At 32.6% G+C, this 22,325-nt stretch overlaps 2 protein-coding genes and 1 long non-coding RNA gene across 7 annotated transcripts in view; 2 read left to right on the forward strand and 1 right to left on the reverse strand.

Annotated features, from left to right (window-relative positions):
* Positions 1–2,633, forward strand: part of for (cGMP-dependent protein kinase for) — a 51,947-nt gene extending 49,314 nt beyond the window's left edge. For all 3 annotated transcript variants that reach the window (XM_067283686.1, XM_067283688.1, XM_067283687.1), the window contains exon 18: positions 1,815–2,633. In XM_067283686.1, the coding sequence (XP_067139787.1) occupies positions 1,815–1,913 (99 nt within the window). In that variant the 3' untranslated portion in view covers positions 1,914–2,633. The remainder of the gene's footprint in view (positions 1–1,814) is intronic.
* The window catches only part of LOC136986207 (uncharacterized), a 129,536-nt gene that overhangs the window by 102,962 nt on the left and 4,249 nt on the right, over positions 1–22,325 (forward strand). The window lies entirely within an intron of this gene.
* Positions 13,841–22,325, reverse strand: part of LOC136986200 (protein qui-1-like) — a 94,334-nt gene continuing 85,849 nt past the window's right edge. For all 3 annotated transcript variants that reach the window (XM_067283684.1, XM_067283682.1, XM_067283683.1), the window contains 7 exons: positions 19,578–19,761; positions 19,319–19,509; positions 16,748–16,941; positions 15,574–15,736; positions 15,306–15,504; positions 14,494–14,730; positions 13,841–14,432 (listed from right to left, as the gene is read on the reverse strand). In XM_067283684.1, the coding sequence (XP_067139785.1) occupies positions 13,921–14,432; positions 14,494–14,730; positions 15,306–15,504; positions 15,574–15,736; positions 16,748–16,941; positions 19,319–19,509; positions 19,578–19,761 (1,680 nt within the window). In that variant the 3' untranslated portion in view covers positions 13,841–13,920. The remainder of the gene's footprint in view (positions 14,433–14,493; positions 14,731–15,305; positions 15,505–15,573; positions 15,737–16,747; positions 16,942–19,318; positions 19,510–19,577; positions 19,762–22,325) is intronic.

Genomic DNA, 22,325 nt, shown 5'->3' on the forward strand with positions numbered 1-22,325 from the left:
GACAGGTAAGATCCAAGTGAAATTAGATTTTTCAGCTGAATCCAAAACCAAAACCAGATTTGGGTTTTAATATCAGCTTCTGCTGAAACTGAAACCAAATCTTACACTATTTTTGGTTATGTTAAACTTGTATAATAAATATTAATAACCAAAATTCAATCAAATTTCATTTTCAGAAGTTATGTACAGTATGCTTAAAGCTAAGATTACTATTTATATATAATTTGCCAATTATTTTGAAACATTTGAAAATATATTAAAATTTCAAATCAAGTGATACAGTATTGATAACATTTAGTTTATATTAGAAATCAGTTTTAATAATTTATTAATAATAACTAACCAGAATAAAGCATGTTATTTATGTTAAAATTCAGTTTCAAAATCAAGCCACAGATTGACCAGTGACTGCCAGCAAGATTTTCAGTTTTGATACCCAATGCAGATAGTGACTGGTATTGATACTTTAAGATCGATACTGATACTGGTATCAATACTTTTGTGGTATCAGAACATCTCTAATTATGGTATATATATATAGCATATACCATATATATGCAGCACATTAATATGTGAATATTGTTATGAAAAATTATGGGTTATTTTTGTCAGAGAATTAGCAGTAATACATAATTAAGAAAAATTATTGTACTTTATGCCCAATTCATCATTTAATGTTATCAAGATTATATTACAGAATTAAAAATTAGAATAGTTTCTATGTAATTACTTTTATTGTTTTACTATATTAATTAAATCTGATTACAGAAAACAATATGCAGTTGTATGGCATAACTATTGTGTTCTGTAATTGAGTTTAACTCATATCTGATTAAGTTTCCAGTACAGATGAAATTACATATAAAAACAATAAAGTATTTTTATATAAATATTTTACAGGTGGTTGTAAAGATATATGTTAGCTTTACACTCGCTTTCAATGTTAATTTTCTTTTACTGAAATGTCAAACCATTTATGATATATATTAATTTACTTTTCTCACAGTAAACTGTATAATAATAAGAATTCTATCCACTAAGAGAAGATTTGGATATTGTCTGAATACTAATTTGTGTGTTCAGTATTTTAAAAGTATTCTATTCTTATTTTTAATATTCAAAGTATTTTTAATAGAAAAAATAATATAAAGAGCATAAATTGTATTGTTTTGTTATGAAGAATCAGAGCTTTACAAGGAAAATAGTTATGAAGCTACCACCAACCAAAGCCGAAATTATCGGGCTGGAAATGGCTATATTAATTATAGTTAGTATAGCCATTTCCAGCCCGATAATTTCGGCTTTGGTTGGTGGTAGCTTTATGTATTACGGGTTGGCTGATGATGTTTGTTAATAGTTATGAAGCTATGAAATATTTCTATTTTTGAATCTTCTTTCTAATGGCATTTTCTTGTTGTCAAGATTTGAATTTTTTCTGAGTAATTTGTCAATCTCCAGCAAATTGATCTGATATATCTTTTAAGATAGATCCAATGATATTCAATAAAACAGATTTCTGGGTTCTGTTCAAAACATAAACCTGCCAATCTAGTAAAAATATTCAGTATTGTTGATTCCAGTTTACATAGGTTTTACTACAATTTTATTCAGATACTACTGTAATTGAAATCCTTATCAACATATTTGTAATTTGATCATACAAACAAAAGCTCAGTTCTAATCACAGTTGATTGAAAATCAATAATGATTTACTTTTTAAAATAATGTTTAATATACTTACACTATTAAATTTAATGATAATATTACCAAATTAAAAAATTTGACTTTAGAGTATTGTTTCATATATTTTACAGGTTCAAAATGTGCTAGATACCAGCAACTTTGATCCATATCCACCCGAGACAGAAGGACCTCCGCGAGATGATGATACTGGATGGGATGTCGAATTCTGATATTTAAATACATTCTAAATCAAATATTTACATATTCCAAGTTAAGAAATATGGGACACATGCTTTCACAGCATTAGATATTTTATTGCCTATTTATAAATATTGTACTGACGAAACATCACGAATGATTTAACAAGTTCAATATCAAAATGAGACACATTTTATGTGAAAATCAAAGGTCCACGAGTTATACAGAAGATTTTTATCATTAGAGATTGTTATAATTTATAGAGTACAAATCTATTGTTATCTAAGAAGCCAGTTTCAAGAACAAATTCAAGTGGTGCATATAGACTGATGTACTTTCTGTCACATTTACTTCAACTGTGGCATTTTACTATCCATTTATGGAGATATCCATGCATTGTTATTACACAATGCTTAATGTTGTATATAGTATTAATTATAATTAAATTTTCAAGTGTAAATTAGAAAGTTATATCAAAATTTTTATACAACTTCATTACAAAGCTGTATATTTATCACAGACTGGATATTATCCAGTATAAATCTATATAATGACTTGCAAGAAAGGTGAAAAGTAAATATAATCTGGCATTAAGTGCGTTTAATTTATTCCAACATATAGAGCTTAAATGAGATTCGGTTATAGAAAAAAATATTAGTTTAAGTGAAAGAACTGTTGATAAATTTTGTTGTTATTATATAAATGTACAAAGAGATTGATTATATTTGTAAATAAAATATATTCTATTATAAGATCATTGTTGTAGTATTATAAATTACAAGATTTCAGATGAGTAAATTTAAATAATACATATTAAAAAGCCTTTTAATAAATTAATATTGATGATAATACACAAAATATAAATGATTCTATCAACATCATTTATGCTTTTCATTTTTGACTGTCCTGCAGGATTAAGTCTTTTCTCGTGCCCATCACATGATGGAATGATAAAAGGCTAGATGGCAAAGGATGGCTTCAATTCATGCCTGAATGTTTTTGAGCTGGCCATAATTTGAACCCTGTCCTTTAGAGTGGCCTTTATCACCTTAGCAAACTAGCAGTCCAGCATATTAAGGATATATCCATCTCAATTTCACTTCTTACAAATAGATTCAACCCAAGGTTGCATGTCATATGATAAAACGCATGTTTGCTTTGCCCCTTCGCCATGTTTGTAGTCTAGCATTCACTTACTTAGTTTGCATATAGTTTGTTATTTGACAGGTTGGCAATGCTTTTTTCCTATTTAAACTTAATAGAACTGCAGTATTTTTATATCATGGACTAAGTTAAAAAAGATGCTTTTCTGGTGGGCTATTCTTGCAGTCTGACAGGACAAGATGCTATTTTATAAGAAGAGAAAGTTACATTATGTCAAGGTGTATCTTTGTTGTAGATCAAGAGTTATGCCCTAAAGTAGAATTTGGTGACATCATAAGTTACTTGGTTTTGATGACAAATTACTGATGTTTAAATTAATACACTCTTTCACAAATGAAAGCATACAAATCTTTAGAGGCCCATAATTATCTTATAAGTGGTTGGATTTCTCCTGATTACTTGCTCTTTCATAAAACTAATATGCAGTTGGCTGCTCTCATACCCCATGTTTAATGTTGGCACTCAGTCTGGTGATAACTCATCAAGGTTTTCCTTTGTGGTAAAAATAACTTTTTCAATAATATATTGTGACAATTTAATATTAAATTATTGTTATTAATATAGATAAAATTATTAATATTAAAAAACTTATGGTATGTTATATATAAGTAATAGATAAGAATTTGTCAGGAACAACTTGAAGATTACTATGTAATGATTATTTGTTACTAATGTAACAAAATCATTGCAAAAATAACATCTTAAAGAAATGTCAATGTTGCTCACCAAAATAACTTAACTTAGCCACTGTATTTGTAAGTGATCAATGGAAATTATTGGCTTATATCTTTAAAAATACACACACTTTTATTTATGTAAATTAGATTAGAAGGACAATTGGTTCAAAATGCATTTATAATTCTTCATCTGCTAAGTGATTATCTTTGCTTACACTCTTTAATGTCAACTCTACTGTATATTTATTACAAACAGACACCAAGAAAACAAATTGAAAGGTGAAAAATAAAGTTAGAATACAACCATTAGGTATTCAAACTAAAATTTGCGGTTGTTAAAATTATTTAACTTTATTTTGTCGGTATTAACAAAAGGATTTATGCAACCGGCTTGTACACACTTTATGATACTTATGCAAAAGTTTATCTAATTATTTATTGATAACTAGAAAATTTTTCCGGTTAATTCTCGAGAGCCATATATTTGCCTTTGCCGTGAAAGCTCTTCAGTTTGGGGTCCTTGATGAGAAATAATGCCGGAATTTTAAAAAATGATATTTTTTTGTTCTTGAGTGAATTAGCATTACACCCAATTACACAACAATTCACCACAGTGATATTCGCGCAAGAACTCCAGCTAAAGCGGGCGTAAACACAAATAAAACATAAATAAACCACAAAGATGGCGCCGGACAATTGTGCATGCTCACTCGTGATGTCGACTTGAAACCTCTCTATAGGATTAATCAGCATACACAAAGAGATGGTTTGATTAAAGCCCTAAGTGATAAGGTATCCACTTAGAGACCTGGAATCGAACCAGACATGCAACCTCAAGAATGTTTTGGAAGTGTTTTGTCCTGGATATATCTGATCTTTCCCTCACCACCTCTCCTATTGTGGGCCTGGCCAAACCCTTGATGAGTATGATTAAAAGGCCATCTTAGTGTCCAAAGGGGGAATCAAAGATGAAAATTAGAGAAAGAAGTTTAAGGTAAATAATTAAAAATTATTAAATTAAATAAGAATATTAAAATCGAAAATTTATTGTTACGTAATTAAAAGCTTAACATCAAGTTATTGGAAAAATATAAATAGAATACAGTAGGGAGCAATCATTTTGAATCCTGAAAATTAACGTGTTTTACTAATTTCGGATTTGTCACTCAAATATTTCACTCACGTACCTTTTTCGAGCTGCTTGACGTCATATCTGGTAAAAGATAGGAATGGTTTAGTCTTAATCTGGCAACACTATATAGATCGCTTGTGTTGTAAATCATCGTTTTTCTGTTCACTGTGTTCAGTCTTACTTGTTAGTATGTATGGTTACTGGAAGTGGTGACAATTGTTTGAAGTTGTGCCGTTGGATAAATAAATGTTATCATCAGTGCACCTGTAGTGTATAGTGCGTGTCGGGTGTAGTGATTTCAGTGAACCCTGCAGTACTTTGTGATAACTTATATCGATGTCTGAACCCATGGCTGTTTGATTGATCTAAACATATTTTGTTTTATTTGTGGCAAATAATCCCAAAATCTCAGTTCGAGAACGTAAGAGAATACGTGAAGATAGCACAGTGACTACACTTTGTCCGCTGAGTGATCAAGACTGGCCATGGGATCCACGTGTGTTGTGTGATTTGTACTGTAAGGCAGAGTATGTTTGCCGTGCAATTTTTCTGTACCAGTTGTAAAATGTGAATTAAGGAACTGCCGGAAAGATTGCTAGTTTTGTCTTACTGTAGTCCATGGTTATTTGTCTAAAAGTAAAAATAACATTACGTATACTGACGTACGGTACCCAGTGGCGGCCTTAGGGGGTGGCGAGCAGGGCAATCGCCCGGAGCCTCGCGCAACAACTCGAGTAGAAAAAAGTTGATATTTAAAACTTTTTATTTTATCCTTAGCTATTAGGTATAAGCCGCAAACATCATTTTTAAATCCCTGCGTATATCTTCTAAGGCATTTATGTACCTTAGTGTATCATCATTACTAATTTGTCGTCTTTATGACTGTTAACTTTTATAAATCTTCTAATATAATATTCTAACACTCTAAATTTATTTATTTATAACTTTTGCATTTCTCGTCAATCATGAGAAATATGTATTTTCAATTCATATACTATACACAAAGGACAAGGGCCTCACAAAGATCTGCTGCCCGGAGCCTCGCAATCATTAAGGCCACCGCTGACGGTACCTGTTCCTGCCGCAATGAAATCAGTGCCATATAATGAGAATTTGCCAATTTCTAAGTCTTTCGCACCAGAAGGACTTGAACATGTCACGTGACAAAGAGTTAGTTTTCAAACGAATATAATGCAGGCGTATATTATAATAATTCTTAGGCGCTCGGCTTGTTAATAAAATAATTTCATATTACACATTTAAATCGCTAAGTTCTTTCTGGATGAATTGACTTTATTCGTCCAGGAGCTTAACGATTTAATGAGAAATATGAAATTATTTTATTAACAAGCCGAACGCCTAAGATTGCAGTAGAATTTACTTGCACCTGACACCAAAATTTCAATAGGCCTATATAAGATTTGCAGCCGGATTCTGGAATCATTCTTTGCAATGGAAAATTCAATGCTGCTATGTAAAGATGTGTTAGGACTCTCACATGAACTCTCAGCTACAATCCCATGAATGGCATCTTTTTGTAGATTTGTCTACTGGTACATTCACCTTGAGAGTTACACTCCCGCATAATGAAAGAAAGTCGACTTTCAATTCTCCTGGTGTATACTGTAGGAGAGAAAGAAACATTATACAATTGCCACACTCTTCGCCGAGATCAAGTACAAATTATTGTAATTTTGCAGTGAACTTAAAGTTGTTGCACCAAGTTTTTAATCTGAAGGGAAGTTACAAGAAGCAGTAGCATCATCTCTGTCTACGTAAGTGCTTCAACACAACAAACTGTTACATCAAGAGAGATTGGCCGAAACTTGATAATTATACACAAGCGAAAACGTAATTCATCCGCCTATAGTCCAATTCATAAAAGCAACATTGCACCCACTTCACATCAAACTTGGTTTTATGAGAGCATTCGTGAAAGCTTTCGACAGAATTGAAAGCGCGTACATACGAGAAAAATTTTTCCTGGACGGAGTGGTCCTAAGATCATAGAAAGAGTTTTCACGAGATCTCATATAAGATTGAGAAGACTGCTTAAAAACAGGGAATTTGAAATAAGAATGAATTGATTGAAATCGGCAGCATAGGAATCGTTATAGTTTTCTTGGAAACACAAAGCATCCCAACCATGTGGAATTTGCAAACGATTTTCTATACAGCGTCAAGACCTAGGTTGCCAGATGTCCCTCAAGCTGAACTTCTTCCACTCACATCTGAATTTGAATTGCTTCGTATAAGATACTCAATCTTGAATTTAAGGACTGAACTTGAGATTATGCACAAAGAACCTGTGTAAAAGAAAATGGCTTTTTAAACAGGGAATAAGAACTTATTGAGTGCAATATATGAACTGAACTGAATGTTGAACTGAATGTTGCATGAGATTTCAATCTCAAGAACAGACCACGCCTAAATTTCTTTTCGGATAATTTGGGTGCTGTAAACGATGAGCAGGGAGAACGTTTCCGTTAGGACTTCTAGTGTAAATGGGAAAACGTTACCAAGGCCAATTGAATTGTTCTAAGTAGTAGACTACTGTTGGTTTTTGTTCTGGAAATGATAGTTCGTCATACAAGAGGAAGTCAACTGAGATGCACATTCAAACGTAACAGGTAAGCTTATTTGCATCATTTACCAAAATTGTGTTCTACACCTTTACCATCACATCTTACTTGTGTTTTCGCTAATTTTGGATATCTTTTGGCACAATTGTCGTTTGTCTTCGTTACTTGAAATCGCTTTAAAATCTTTTCACAGATCATTGCGACGTTTCGGGAATTGTTTCAAGGATTTCGCATTATCGTTAACTGGGTACACGACACAGGCACGTGCTGTATACTAACTTAAATCTGTCCAACACGCGACAGTGTGACGGACCGACAATGTCCCCCAGTAGTCATCTGGTCGAATAGTCGCGTGTGCCGCGCACGTTTGTGTTACTGACTTTATTCGTTTTAAATGTCACTTTGAAAAATGCGAATTGTAATTAGTAACAATTTGTGTCCCGTTCTTGAATTCGATATTAGAATTTTTAATGATAATCAATAATTAAATCGACTAAAAATATCGAATAATTATTGATTATTCGAAGCTAATCTAATCGATATATTGAATATCAACATACAACTTTAGTTTTAGTGTCATAGATTCGCTTTACTTAGAATCATTTTGCTATAACTGTTATAGATTTTCCTATTATAAATTGTAAGAAATGCTGTATTTAAATGTCTTTTCCGCCCTGTGAGCATTAAGACGGCCCTTTCTTTTAGCAAACCCATTATCGGTTTGGTCAGTCCACAGTGCCCGACATATCCAGAGGCATTATAATAATGATAAAACTTGCATTTACCGTCTACTAGCGCCATCTGTCCGTTAAAAATGTGTGCAAATACAGTTTTCTCTATTGAATGATTTGTATTGTGTCTATTGGATTTAATTGTATATCATTGTAATCGCCTTAAGGAATAACTTGAAAGAAGAGTTTTTTATAATAACATTAAAAAAATTATTTTTTATAATAACATTAAAAAAATCATTCTGAAAAGATCGTTTTTTTTTCAAATGTCAAATTTTAAAATATGTCACAGATAAAACGGTCGAAAAAAAAGATTACACACAAAAGACGAAGTCGAACGGATGATAAACACATCTTACTTTTATATTTAATGCTGCACGTTTCGATAAAAATAGGGTTTTATCCTATAACAAGCCCTTAAATATTTTTCTCTTCAGGAAAAATATGACAGCATATGGATTATTTAAGAGAAATTGCACTACTGATATACGAAAAGATTGAATATATATATGCAACTGTATTAGTTAGAGTTGCATATGTATATATATATATATACATATACATATGCAACTGTATTAGTTGACATAAACGATTATATCTATACAAAATCCAACGAGTTGCGTAACTTTCCCGGCAACAGCATTCAAAATTGCGTATGGCGCTAACAGTATGATAATTCATTTTAAAATTTTAATATTATTAATTATTATAAAATGACAAAACATTTAATTTTGATAGTACAGTTGAGTTTTATATATATATATAATATATATATATATATATATATATATATATATATATATATATAATGTAAATACTAATAACGAGTAAAATCATTAAATCGATCCCCACTCGAGATACGAGAAATCTACCACCTCTATCTTCTCACCCCGTTCACCCTTTCCATTAGAGGGATTGATGCTATTAAATTTTTGTAAATTTTTTTAATAGCATCAAATCCCTCTAATACATAATCCTTCCTGCAAAATTTCAGCAATTTTCGACAAAGACACAGGAGTTTATAAGCTTCAAAGAGGATGACCAAAAGCATGCCCTCCAAATACACACTAACATCCATATATACAGAAAAAAAAAACTCGAATTGTTTTTGCGTTGCTCGACGTTTCAACGTAATCGGAATTTAAAAATGTAAAAATCTTCGGGGGGTGGGTCACTTTTTAGCGATCGCCATACTTTCCTTCTTTTACGTTATATGTAACGGGCGGGAAAGTAGGCTTAATAACTTGTAACTGTAACAGCATGACTACGGTGACTGTAAGGACAATATACAAATTTTTAAATCTAAAATTTAAGTTTAGCAGAATTTATTGTACTGCTTAAAAGATTCGGATTTGTTGGGCTGCAATTCGAAAAAATTGTAGACTTATAAATACCCACTGGTGTCTATCAGTCAGTCAGACTTTTTTTTTTAACTCTTTCCGCCCTATGGGCACTAAGAGGGTTATGGGTTCGGCCAGGCCCACAATGGGGCGACCGGGTGGTGAAGGACGGGGCCCGACATATCCGAACGGACCACCCCCCGAAAAATTCCTGGGGATTATTCGACCCGTTCGGATTCTAGCGGGTCCCCAGAGCGGTAGGCTGCCACCTTGACCGCTCGGCCATCCGGCCGTCCAGTCAGTCAGCCTGTTCTTCCATAATCTCGAGAACGGAGTTAGATAAAGGAAAGTCAAGACCAGATATGAAAAGCTTAGATGTAAGTGCCCGGACTAACTATATATGAACTTCCGATTTGGATCGGAAATTACATTATCTCAATTTAAAATTTTTCTCTAGAACGGAGTTATATGATTCCATTGTTAATAGGAAAAGTATGATGTACAGGGGAAAGACACTACTAAAATTGAGAGCATTGTGACAAAAAATTGCAACCCGGCATAGTGACGATGCAATTATTTAGCAATTATTTATTGTGACGATGTAACAATAAATAATTGCTGGTTATTATCTAATTTTGAACTTTTAAACAAAACTTCTTTAAATAGGAAAATTGTAAACTACGCAGTCGAACCTCCAATAATGGACACCTCTATACAACGGCTATTTTTTGGGAAACTTTTTTATTGAACAAAATTGCATACAAAATAATCTCCAAACAATGGCCAAATTTATGTTTCTGCCAACTGCTCTTGTTCAGAAGTTTGACTTTATATTAAATAACCTATCATAATATTATAAACATTCAGAAATATTTTTATAGCATTGTTTAACCCAGTGGTTCTCAACCGGGGTCCACATGAACCCTACAGGTCCATAGAAAAAAAAAATACCGAATTCGGGGTTTATGGTGATATTTTAGTGGTCTATAGGATGATTCCATTTCAAAACGATTGTTTTACTGAGAATTAAATTTCTACAGTATATATATTGTCAATTAGTGAAAAATATAAGGTTTTTTTTTCTGTGCAATGTCTGTGGGGTCCACAGAAAAAGTAAGAGAAAAAGTGGTCCATGAGTAAAAAAAGGTTGAGAACCATTGGTTTAACCTATAAATCTAGAAAAAGATTATTTCAAACCTGAAATATATGTATACAATTTTTTCTTTTACTCTTTCTGTCTTGGGGATACTATGGGCTTTTTTACGCCCATTGTGAGTTTGGCGAAGCTCACAATGGGGACAGCCAGATGGTGAGGGACTAGGCCCGACTGATCTGGAACAAATCACTCCCGAAAAATTCTTAGGGTTTTTCGACCGCCTGGGTTCTAACCAGCATACCTCAGAGTGATAAGCTAATGTTTTAACTTCCTTTTCCATTTGGCCTGCTCCGAAAATTAAAATTACTTTCACAAATATCTTGTTTATGATTGTAACAACTGTTTCTGAAATTTCGAAAATTGGTTTATTTTCCCCATATTCACTGTAAGATCTTGCTAAATTTTTAAATTGTAGAATTTCGATTGCTTAATTTAGATAATTTGCTAAGTAATGAACAAATTATCGTGAGTTATTCTGGGATAAATGTAAAGTTTTCAATTGTAATTCGTCGCTAGAAGACATCTGTGGAAAGTCAATTATAGAGGAAAAAGTTCACAAGATAACGTTTCCTAAATTGAAATTATTCATTGGAGATTAATAAAAAAAATAATAAATTATATTTTCTTACTAAATCAATATGTTATGTACGACTTGATACATCGAATGCATGTTATCCAAAAATGATACACACAATTTGTATAATGTATGATTAGCATATATCAATTATAATAAAATACTTCCAAAATAATTAATTTAACAGCATAATTTATATACTTAAACCGATCCATAAGAATCCAGAGGCGGGCTAACTCAAAAATGAAAGATATTTGAAAAATCAATAATGACTTTTTATTAATATTTGCAACAGGATTATGTTGCCGACAGTTCTAATAAATAAATTTAATTTTTTTTTTGTCAGTAGAGAGGAATTAAGCCCCTGTATCCTTCTTAGAACCTTGTGTATATATATAATTTATTTAGGCAATAATAATTGTCGAATTATGAAAAAATTTAATAAAAGTTTGTCTCAAAATTCAGCAATTGAAATACATTCTATGATTATTTTCAAAACGATTTGGAAAAGCTACGTGCGATTATTCCCGATTCAGTTGTTTAATTAACATGCAATTATTCCGAACTGGTTTTGACTGTTCTTGAAAATCTGACTTTTGGGCAGTTCATAGTTATAAATAAATGCAAAATATAATTTTACAAACCAACATTTATCCATTACACGCATACTAAACATATCAGAATTCTACGAGCCCTTGGCCCAGTAGACTTTAGCGCCCTCCATCTCAGTTTCCTCTTACGTTGAAATTTACATTAAAGTAATTCAATTTAAAACAAAGTGATAAACAGTAATGTATTTGAAATATGTAGTTATTCAGTTATTAATTTATTGTAAGAATAAATGCATATGCTAATAAGGAAAAAATAAATCCTTACTAGTTGACGAGTGGATAAGACTATTGGGACACTGATCGTGGGTTCGTACCTACTAACAGGTTGGCTACGTGGAGTTTTCTTCACGTGTCTAGCATCTAAATAGGGCGTTTCCCATAAAAGTCATTTCGAGAGGCATTATCCTTAAGATTGCTTTATCACTCTTCCAAAATTTGAATTTGGTATCGGATTTATAAATGGACCCAACCGGTCCATTTATAAATCCGATACCAATATCAAGTGCTACGTATAGAGGAACGAAATTAAATTTGTCGACTGTTATATTTATATACTGTAGTCGTTGCAAGGGGAAAAGAAAAATCAAACATCATTTACAAAACATTTTATTGCATGTGTGCAAACCAACATACACAAACAATCTGTGGCACAATGTTTAACTATGCTAATATCCAGTGCATGGATAAGGTGGTGGATACAAAAGAAACAAAAATGAAAAAGCAAATTTGTATAGTTTCTGTTGCATATTATTTGAATAAGTTCATCTACTTCCAATCGATGCTCACCTGTAAAAAGGTGGGCACGCAACAGAAAGATTAAACTCCAAAGTTTAAAAAAAAATCCTATAAAATTTAATTGTTTTTAATTATTAACTTCCCATGTGCATAGATCATTAAAATATTCATTTCATTTACAATATATATATATATTTATTTATTTATTTTTTTATTTTTATTTTTTATTTATAAATATTGAAAACTTTAAAAATAATTTTAGATTGTTTTTTATTTATTTACGACTTTTTATTAATATTTTAAAAACAAAATCACAACCAATACTCGCTTAAAACATAAATGATATCGAACACGCGAAATTAATTATAGGTTTGTGTACATTATTTATTTATCAATTTTTGTTCCCAGCCAGCTGCAGAGTAACATGGATGCTGTTTGTTGCTTAGCAACCATCAATTTGGTCCTCGCCTCGGTTTTAAAATTCAAATTCGAATACGAAGGATTTTGATTGGTTAAAAATGATTGTTTATATAAATGTAATTCGTTAGGTGTATATTTTATGGTAAACTCGATAAATTAATGTATTTTAGTGCAATATAATGTGCTAATGCAAAGGTATATGTTGTGGGACGTTGCTTTGCACAAAAAATGAACAGCTTAAGGGTTCCGGGTTCGATTTCTTCAAGCGCTTTTCTTAGGAGGAATGAATATCGCTAAATGTATACTTTGCATAGTCAGAACTATAATCGCTCTGGGTTTTTAAAATTCGTACTATACACGAGGTTTATCTACATATCATGATCATTTTTTTTCTTTAAGTTTAAAAAAACGAAAAAAATCCATTCGATCGCGATGGTGAATGCTTCGATTGATCACGTGGTCACAAATTTGTTACGTCAGTTACAAGGAACAACGTTATTAATTTTGTGATTCGATCGTTTCTTGAATTACTTTTGTGTATTGCGTGATTGGCTTATTTATTTTTCACGAAGTACACTCAGAAATCATTCCCGTAATCCGCCATTACGAAGTTGATGAAATGTAACTTTGATCACGTTTTTAATGGATGAGTTTGTTGATCGCATGATCAATCGAAGTTCGGATCGAACTCGTCAACCTTCAACCAGCCGTTAAAAACATAAAACTGATGCAAATCACACAAAAACACTTCTCGAACTACAGACAACATTTTTTTTTTTTTGTTGCGGCGAGGGAGTGAGTCCATTTTGTTTTCTCTATTCTACAGACAGATAAACATTATGCACGACACTCACGTATGATTGTTAATCGCTTAGTTAACGGGTGCTTTGATAGCTATTGCTCTTCAATTGGGCACATTACACGATGCGACAGATGGACGAATCCTTGACCGAAGCAGATTTCCTATCTACATGACTCTCTGGGTTGTCCACTTCTTCGGAACTTTCCGATCTACTGGGACATTCGTGAACCGTTTCCGGCGTTCTCGATAGTTCTTGTTTGCTTTCCAGCTCCATCTTGGGGGTTTGTACTATAGACTTGGGTTGCGACGAAAACTCGGGAAAAAACGCGAACATACTCTGTTGTTTTTTAAGAAGTTTGTGCTTTGGTAACTTGGCTTTAGGTTGCAGGGGCAGTCCCTCCGGCTGCATACTACGTACACGACCTAGTGATCCATCCCACACTCCCACGTGCGATAACTGTTCGCGCGATCCCATGAGAGATCTTTTGAAATCGTCAAGACCCGTGCTGGGCTCCAGTCTAGGTGTGTTAGATCTCAGATCCCAATACAGAGAATCGAATGACTGTTCCCTCTTCAGGTTACCTCTGAGTAGAACGCGTTTGGGCAGCACACCTCTGGCAGGGATCCCTGTAAAGGGAAGAATTTTGTGAATGAAGCAAAATGGTTTATGTTAATTCGTTATACTTACCGGTTAACTTCGTCTCTTCTGACATGGATAAGCAAGTTGGAGGTTCGAGTGTTAGTCCTTTGGCTGGATTATTATGCAGACTTAATATCGAGAGCTGTTGCTGATTTACCAGCTGGACAACTATATCACTGACATTAACGGAAGTTACCATAGTTATCATAGCCACGTGAAGATCTAACATGGCTATTCTTTGCCCGTTGGTGGTATTCCACAGTTGTAGCGTATTGTCGTCAGCACCTGATATAGAGAAGATAAATGGTAAAGTATAAATCTGGTATTGCAACAGAAAGCATTCAATTAAACTGACTTACTTCACGCTCCAATTAGAAGAGTGATACAAGTTCAGGACGTACTGTACCGAACTCACATCAATCCTTCTAATGAAAGAGTAGTTATAGCTCTTAAGTAATGGATAGAGAATTTGTAACCTTTAGTCACCAGACTGTAACTAGGACATGTCACCAAATCGAAAATTTTAAAAACATTTACACATGTATGAAAAAGATTTACAGAATCGCACAGCACCGAATAATTTTTCCGCTTAGACAGGTTTCCTTATTACCCAGGTTCCGCTTTAAACAGGTTTTACTGTAATTTAAATTAATACTTGCCTTGTTTATGGCATTTTGCATATTTATTGACCATTTACATGTGAAAGAACAGTTTGTATCTTATTGATAATTTGCATATTTGTTTATAGTGCTATAATGAATTTATGCACGCATATTAACCATACTTATTTTGCATAATCTCTAATCATTTGCATTTAGATTACATGGCAAACTTGCTTAAACATTATGAGTAAAACGAACCTGAAACGGCAACGCTTCCATCCAAAGTAAGCTTAACGCATTTGACAGTTTCTGTGTGACCTCTGAGTGTAAGATTATCGGCTCCCGTCATCATATCCCAGATAATTAGGCTACAATCCACCGAACCGGATACAACCATGGTAGGGCAGTAAGGCGCAACAGCCACGCACTGAACTGCACCGTCGTGACCCACCAGAACCTGTAAATAAAAATCGTGTCCCAAATGACTAACTTCTAAGAGCTAGATAGTGATTCGGTTTTACGTTACCTGTGTTATTTTACCAGTTGCCACTTCCCATACTTTCAAAGACATGTCCTGAGAACCGGTGATTATAGTCTGGCAGTTGTGGGTCACTGTATAACACAAAATGGCGTCGCTATGACTAACGGTTTTCTCCGCTCCTACATCACATACCGGCCAGAACTTTAAACTGTTAAACATTTAGAAGAAAAATATTGACAACTGTCAATCACAATATCAATTTTCCAAACTGTGTTTTAATCATTTAATACATATTTTATTATCACAATAGTTTTGTTTCAGTACTAAAATAATGTAAAATTTATAGTAAATGTTAATGTTTAATCTTAAAGCAATACTACTGTATGTATAATAGAATACTTTAATTTTTTCTAAATTTTTATTTAAATGATAGTACTATATCCTACATATCTACATATATTCTTATATATATATATATATATATACACGATATATTTGTTATAAGGCCGTATATTTGGGAGTTCGAGCCCGCTAGTGTCCGAGTGGATAAAACCATTGAACACTAGTCGTGAGTACGAACTTCTTTTGTAACGTCTTTACAGGGGCCAGTTTCTCATAGAAAGTGGAATGCATCGCGTTGCTGTATACAAGCAATAATAAACTTGGAGGATTCGGAGGTTTAACCCCCGTTTGGAAAGAAAAATTAAAATAGTATATTCTATACTTATTGTATCCGTTCAGTTCCTCCCTAGTCTATTGTATTACCTTACTTTACAGTATTAATTGCACAGTTTCGCGCTTTATTCTTTCATTTTTATTTAAATTTTAAGAATTTAAAGTCCAGAATTTTATACCCTTCATTCTTATTTTATTCTTATAATAGCGTTACCACTTCATATTGATGCGATAAAATTTTATTAATCAGAACTTGCGAGTCGTAGTAAATGGCACTAATTGTGTTTCGAAGAAATTGAGTAACAGTAAAATCGCTAAATGCAGATGTATTTAGTTATAATAGCTTTAAGGGAAATTATACAAATTAGAAAAAAATTCAAATTTTATACACGCGAAGGGTAAAAAGATTGCGGCGAAGTTTTTATACTTTTAATAGCATGTGTTTGAAAATGCATTAAGGAGAATCCATCAATGTTTGTAGTGGAGTGTCTCCGTTATCGATCGATAGCGAAGAGGGCAGAGAACAAAGTTTGTCTTATCTTACCTGTTCTCGTTTTTGCCAGACACAGCAAATACAATATTGGCATGCAGGTACAATTGTGCAGATGGCTTGATACAAGCGTACAACTGCTCGCCGCTGTCGGCCATCCAAAACCTGTGATATCCTTGCACATCTGCAGAAAGGATCCTTCTACTATCGAACGATACGGCTACGGCTGTAACCTTCGTTTGGTGTTCCTGTGTTAGAAAAAAAAAGAAACCAAAACATTTCGAGTCAGAAATTAAACTCTCTTCTCACGTAACTGCACTAAAGCAATTTAATGTTCGGGATTGAGATAACATTTATTTTGTAGTATTTGGTCTGTACATTCTAGCGGTTCTTAGTTACTTTCATACAATTCTTGTTACTAAAGACGTATTGCACTGTTTAATCAGTATCGCTAATAGGAGCAAGAAGAGTAGAAGAAATTAAAAAAGAAAGGTTTTTTTTTTAATTTATAGATTTATAAATAACACTTTTATGAAGATTTAATTGCTTTTTCCATTGCTATAGTTGGGTTTTTTTAATACAATGTGCAGAGATTATGCTAATAAAAATCGACACTTATTCGTATCCGTACTTATTAATACTGAATATATTAATAACAATATAATAACAGTGTGTCTGTCTTTCTATCTGTCGATGTACTTCTAAACCCTTTGACCGATCTATATCAAATTTTACATAGGATATGCTGATAATATAGGTTACTATAAAACCTCGATACTCTCTTTTCCCTGATTTTACCCCCTATTAACTCCATCTTACTTGTGAGCTAATAGAGGATGAATTACTAATTTTATTACAAATTTATTTGTAAGTTTTATACGCGTTGTTATTAAGTAAATATAACATAATAATAACATTAACAATAATTATATTTCGTATTGTTAAATATTTGGGTATTTTTCATAAGTTGATGAGTAATATATGACGAAATTCAAGAATATAATTTCTTTAATAATCTAAAATAATTTTATTTAAAATAAAATTCAAAATACGCTTTTATTGTTCATGTTTTTCGAGATTGGAATGGTGGGGAAACATGACCATTTCAAGATTGAGGTGGGGTTATGGAGTGAGTCACCCAGTATAACCACTCCAATCTCGAAAAACTGTAGTGACGTATTAATACATGGTGGGGTGACATAAACACCACCATATACATTACTATAGTGCATTTACACACATTTACACAGTGTTTATCGGATTTCGGGATGGTGATACCCCCTAAAACATTATTAAAATGCATTGTCATCGAAGATGTCCTCAAAGTTTCGGCCTTCTATCTTAATTAGAAATTTGAGTTGTAAGACTTGAGGACGTGATACAAAGCAAGTAAAAAGCATTTAATAATAACGACTCTGTACAAATGGAATCAACAAAATTTCTTAATGGAAAAAATTTATATTTATTATTAAATATTACGGCTTAAGTAATAAAAAAAAACAATTTTTGTAAAAGGAAAATATTCGTTAAAAAGTGATTATTTTTATGGAAATTTTTCTTTTTATCACAATAATAGACTAATGTATTTTCCGTTAAACTTGTTATTTTTATTCATAAACATGAAATATGCTTTGGATATAAAATAATTAGGAGAGAAATGTATTTGTTTACATCTATAATAATATGAGATTTACTCTGAAAACAAATATATATTTGATATTGAAGAAGTTTTATCAGTGCTGTAATTATTTATAGAGTAAGAGGAATCCAATTTATTTTTGTTGAAGAGTTCTATTTTTGGAACCGCTTGGGACTACTGGTTTCTTAAAAGAAGGATTTTATTGGTTCTTATATTAAAGGATAATGTTGTAGTTACTAAAAAGTTGACTGTCTTCTAGAGTCAAAATAATAATAAATATTGTTTATTAGTAAATTAATCGCTATTTATATCCTACCAGTATTGAGTTTGTAGAAACACTGACACAGTTCGCGGGTTCGCGTCTGATCAACGTGCTGGCCACGTGGAGTTTTTCAGGTTTTTTTCACTTGTTAACACCTAAATAGGTTCAGTTGCTGATAGAAAGTCTTCCCTTGGCACGTGCTGTGTTAATGTCGCAAAGTGTCGCGCTGACGCATACGATTAAACCAAACCAATATTTATTAATAGTAAACTATTCATTTTTAAAATAACCTATAGAAAATCGATTAATTAGCTTGTTTATTATTAAAACTGGAGACAATCTTTAACAATTTTTGCATCGTTGTAAAAAAGTTTCACTGGTTTTCTATCGATTGTTAAGTGAAAAGCAATTATTATCATCAATTAAACGATATGTTTTCGATCGATGAAAGAATAGTATGACACACGAAACAATGCCCGACGTAACAATGAATATTTTGGTAGGTAATCAATTATTGATTAGTTTTCGAGAGTGTAATTATTCATAATTATCATGCTGATAGCAATTTTTCATAAATTTTAATATTAATTTTTCTTACACATTTACCAAATACTCGATGAGAATATTAATGCTCTTAAATTCATACTATTATTATATATACTAAATTATTATACTAAATTCTGAATAAAAGCAGTTTTTATCACAATAGAGAATTGTCACCTACCTTAAATGAAGAAATGACAAGTCCGACAGCCAATCCCCAGACCCTAAGGGTGGTATCTTCGGAACCAGAGACAACAAACAAACCATTGGGTGAGAAGGCGACACATGTGACAGCTGCACAATGTCCTTCAAGAGTAGTGTGGATCTCTCCAGTGTTGAGATGCCACACCTTTACTTGACAGTCTTTAGAACCTGAGGGAAGAGATTTGGATTTCTCGATTGTTATGCTACACATCGTCATCCCTCGCCCATTTACTCACCTGTTACTGCAAATACTCCGTCTCTAGAAACTGTTACGCAGGAAACCGGTTCGGAATGGCTGTCGACTTTTCTTAATTTAGTTTTTAGATGATGAATGGGAGTATCTTTCTTTCTTGGACTGAAATTCCATACTACGATCTTTATACCAGCGGAGCTAATGAGAAACCGATCATTTTCTTGAGCCTAGAAAAGGAATTTTGGCAATTTTTAAAAGAATAAAACTGACAGAAAAGCTTAGAATTTGATAAATTGAATATAGAAATATTCTCCAGTAATGGCTGTTTTATGATGATGTGAGACGGAATATATTTGTATAGTATAGAATCCATAAATGATAAACAGCATGCCTTACTATAGCCAGGAAGGAAAAGAAGATACATATCTACTTCTTTATAGTAAAAGGAATAAAGGATATATTTGCTATATTTGGTAAAAAAAGGGGGGGGAAATGTTTACTATAATCGAATAGAAGGCGACTAGCAGATGTATTAGGATAAATTAGGATAAAGAAGATAAAGACGAAAGTAAATTACATTTTGATGGTTATAAATATGGTTTTATAGTATAGAATGAGATTTATGAAGTGGAATATAAGGTTAAACGATAGATTTTAGAACTAGAATGGTGGATAGTGACTTATAGTACAGAAGTTTTGTTCAAAGATAATGGGAAAGTTGGGAATTTTGATATTGTGCGATTGAAGTTAAAGTATAGAAGGATAAAGATGAGTAGAGATATCTGAAAGCTGGAAAATGTGAAAGTAATTTTAAAAACTAATTTTAAAAAGATATATACGGAAACAACTATTTAATTGAGATGTTATGATACTATAAAACACATTTATTTTATTTTATTTTTTTAAATAAAGACTCAATGCGTGAATAAATGTGCTTAGTTTAATTATTTTAATGTATATATGCGAAGCAAAATATGCAAAGCAGCTTTAATAAGTCTCATAAAGTTTATAATTAGAGAAAGATGAATCCTAAGTTTTTACTCGTAATATAAAAATTTATTTCTCTATATATGATGTATATTGTTATTTATAAATAATATGTGTTTCGTGTTTCATTTATCAATATATATATATATTGATAAATGAAACAAATAACGACTAACCCGTTACAAAGCTATACATCCACAAGAGCCGAATTATCGGGCTAGAGTTGGCTATAATAAATAAATAATTAATAAGACAATTTGGCACTAGAGCTTGGCGTTAGGCGCCATCTCTTACTAAACTTAATAATTATAATTAAATTAAATAAATAATTTTAATAATTTGCAACTGGAGGAAAAGAAATCGGCCCGAAGCGGGACCCGATCCCGCAACTTCTGCTATCCGTGCAGACACGTTACCATTACGCTACCCGGACCTTCAGTCCGATCGCCTCCTCCAGTATATATAAGCTAACACGACGACCATGGGGGCCGGATGGCCGAGCGGTCAAGGTTAGCAACCTACCGCCCTGGGGGACCCGGGATCGAATCCGGACGGGTCGAGAAATCCCCAGGAATTTTTCGGGGGGTGGTCCGTCCGGATATGTCGGTCCCCGTCCCTCACCACCCGGCCGCCCCATTGTGGGCCTGGCCGAACCCATAATGGGCTTGCTATAAGAGGCCCTCTTAGTGCCCACTGGGCGGAAAGAGTTTAAAAAAAAAAAAAAAAAAAAAAAACACGACGTACCATCGACGGTCATTACAATGCCGGCTGGGGACACATCAAGTGCCCACGTCCTCCAAGGCACTCAACCGGCCATCGCAACTCCGGCAAGGCGTATAAATATAAATAAAATTATTAAAATTCTATCTTGAGGAAACCGTGTTTTGTATTTTCGTTTCTTTTCTTTTCTTTCGAAGACACAATGTAGTGACGTAAACTTAAACACTGGGCGAATTTTTCATCCTTTTTATTCGGTTAGGTTCAACCGAATAAAAAGGATGAAAAATTCGCCCAGTGTTTAAGTTTACGTCACTACATTGTGTCTTCGAAAGAAAAGAAAAGAAATTATTAAAATTATTTATTTAATTTAATTATAATTATTAAGTTTAGTAAGAGATGGCGCCTAACGCCAAGCTCTAGTGCCAAATTGTCTTATTAATTATTTATTTATTATAGCCAACTCTAGCCCGATAATTCGGCTCTTGTGGATGTATAGATAAATGAAACACATATTATTTATAAATAATATGTGTTTCAATATATATATATATTGTTTTTATCACTCCTTCCCAACTAAATCTCACCAATATATATATATATATTTAAAAATAATTTATTTTTAAAGCATTATTTATAATAAATTCAATTTATAATTATACCAGTCGCGTGTGCTCACATTTGAAGAGGAGATTGGTGAGATTGGATTGGGAGGGAATGATAAAAACAATGGTCTTAGTAATGGTCCTAGTACACTACCTGAGTATTGTAAAACACAAAAAATTGCTCGGGCTTAAGTTAAGAGCGGTGGGCTTTAGCAGTGGTGCACACCAGTATTTTTCTCGGGTATCGAAGAATATCATACCAAATTTGATGCGGTACGTTAAATAGTATAGAGCCCTTTACCTAACATATATACATATTTTGACCTTTATATATAGAGAAATTTACATTATAACAGCTAATTTAATAAGGATTTTCCATATTCATAAGAAACTATCCTTAATATGTTGCGTTAATTGTAATTGATTTAATGATTAATTAAGTAAAGATTCACCTAACAATTTAATTATAAATTTAATATTAA

The sequence above is a fragment of the Centruroides vittatus genome, unplaced genomic scaffold (assembly GCF_030686945.1).
Source record: "Centruroides vittatus isolate TY-2023 unplaced genomic scaffold, ASM3068694v2 scaffold_1015, whole genome shotgun sequence".
In the NCBI taxonomy this organism is placed as follows: domain Eukaryota; kingdom Metazoa; phylum Arthropoda; class Arachnida; order Scorpiones; family Buthidae; genus Centruroides; species Centruroides vittatus.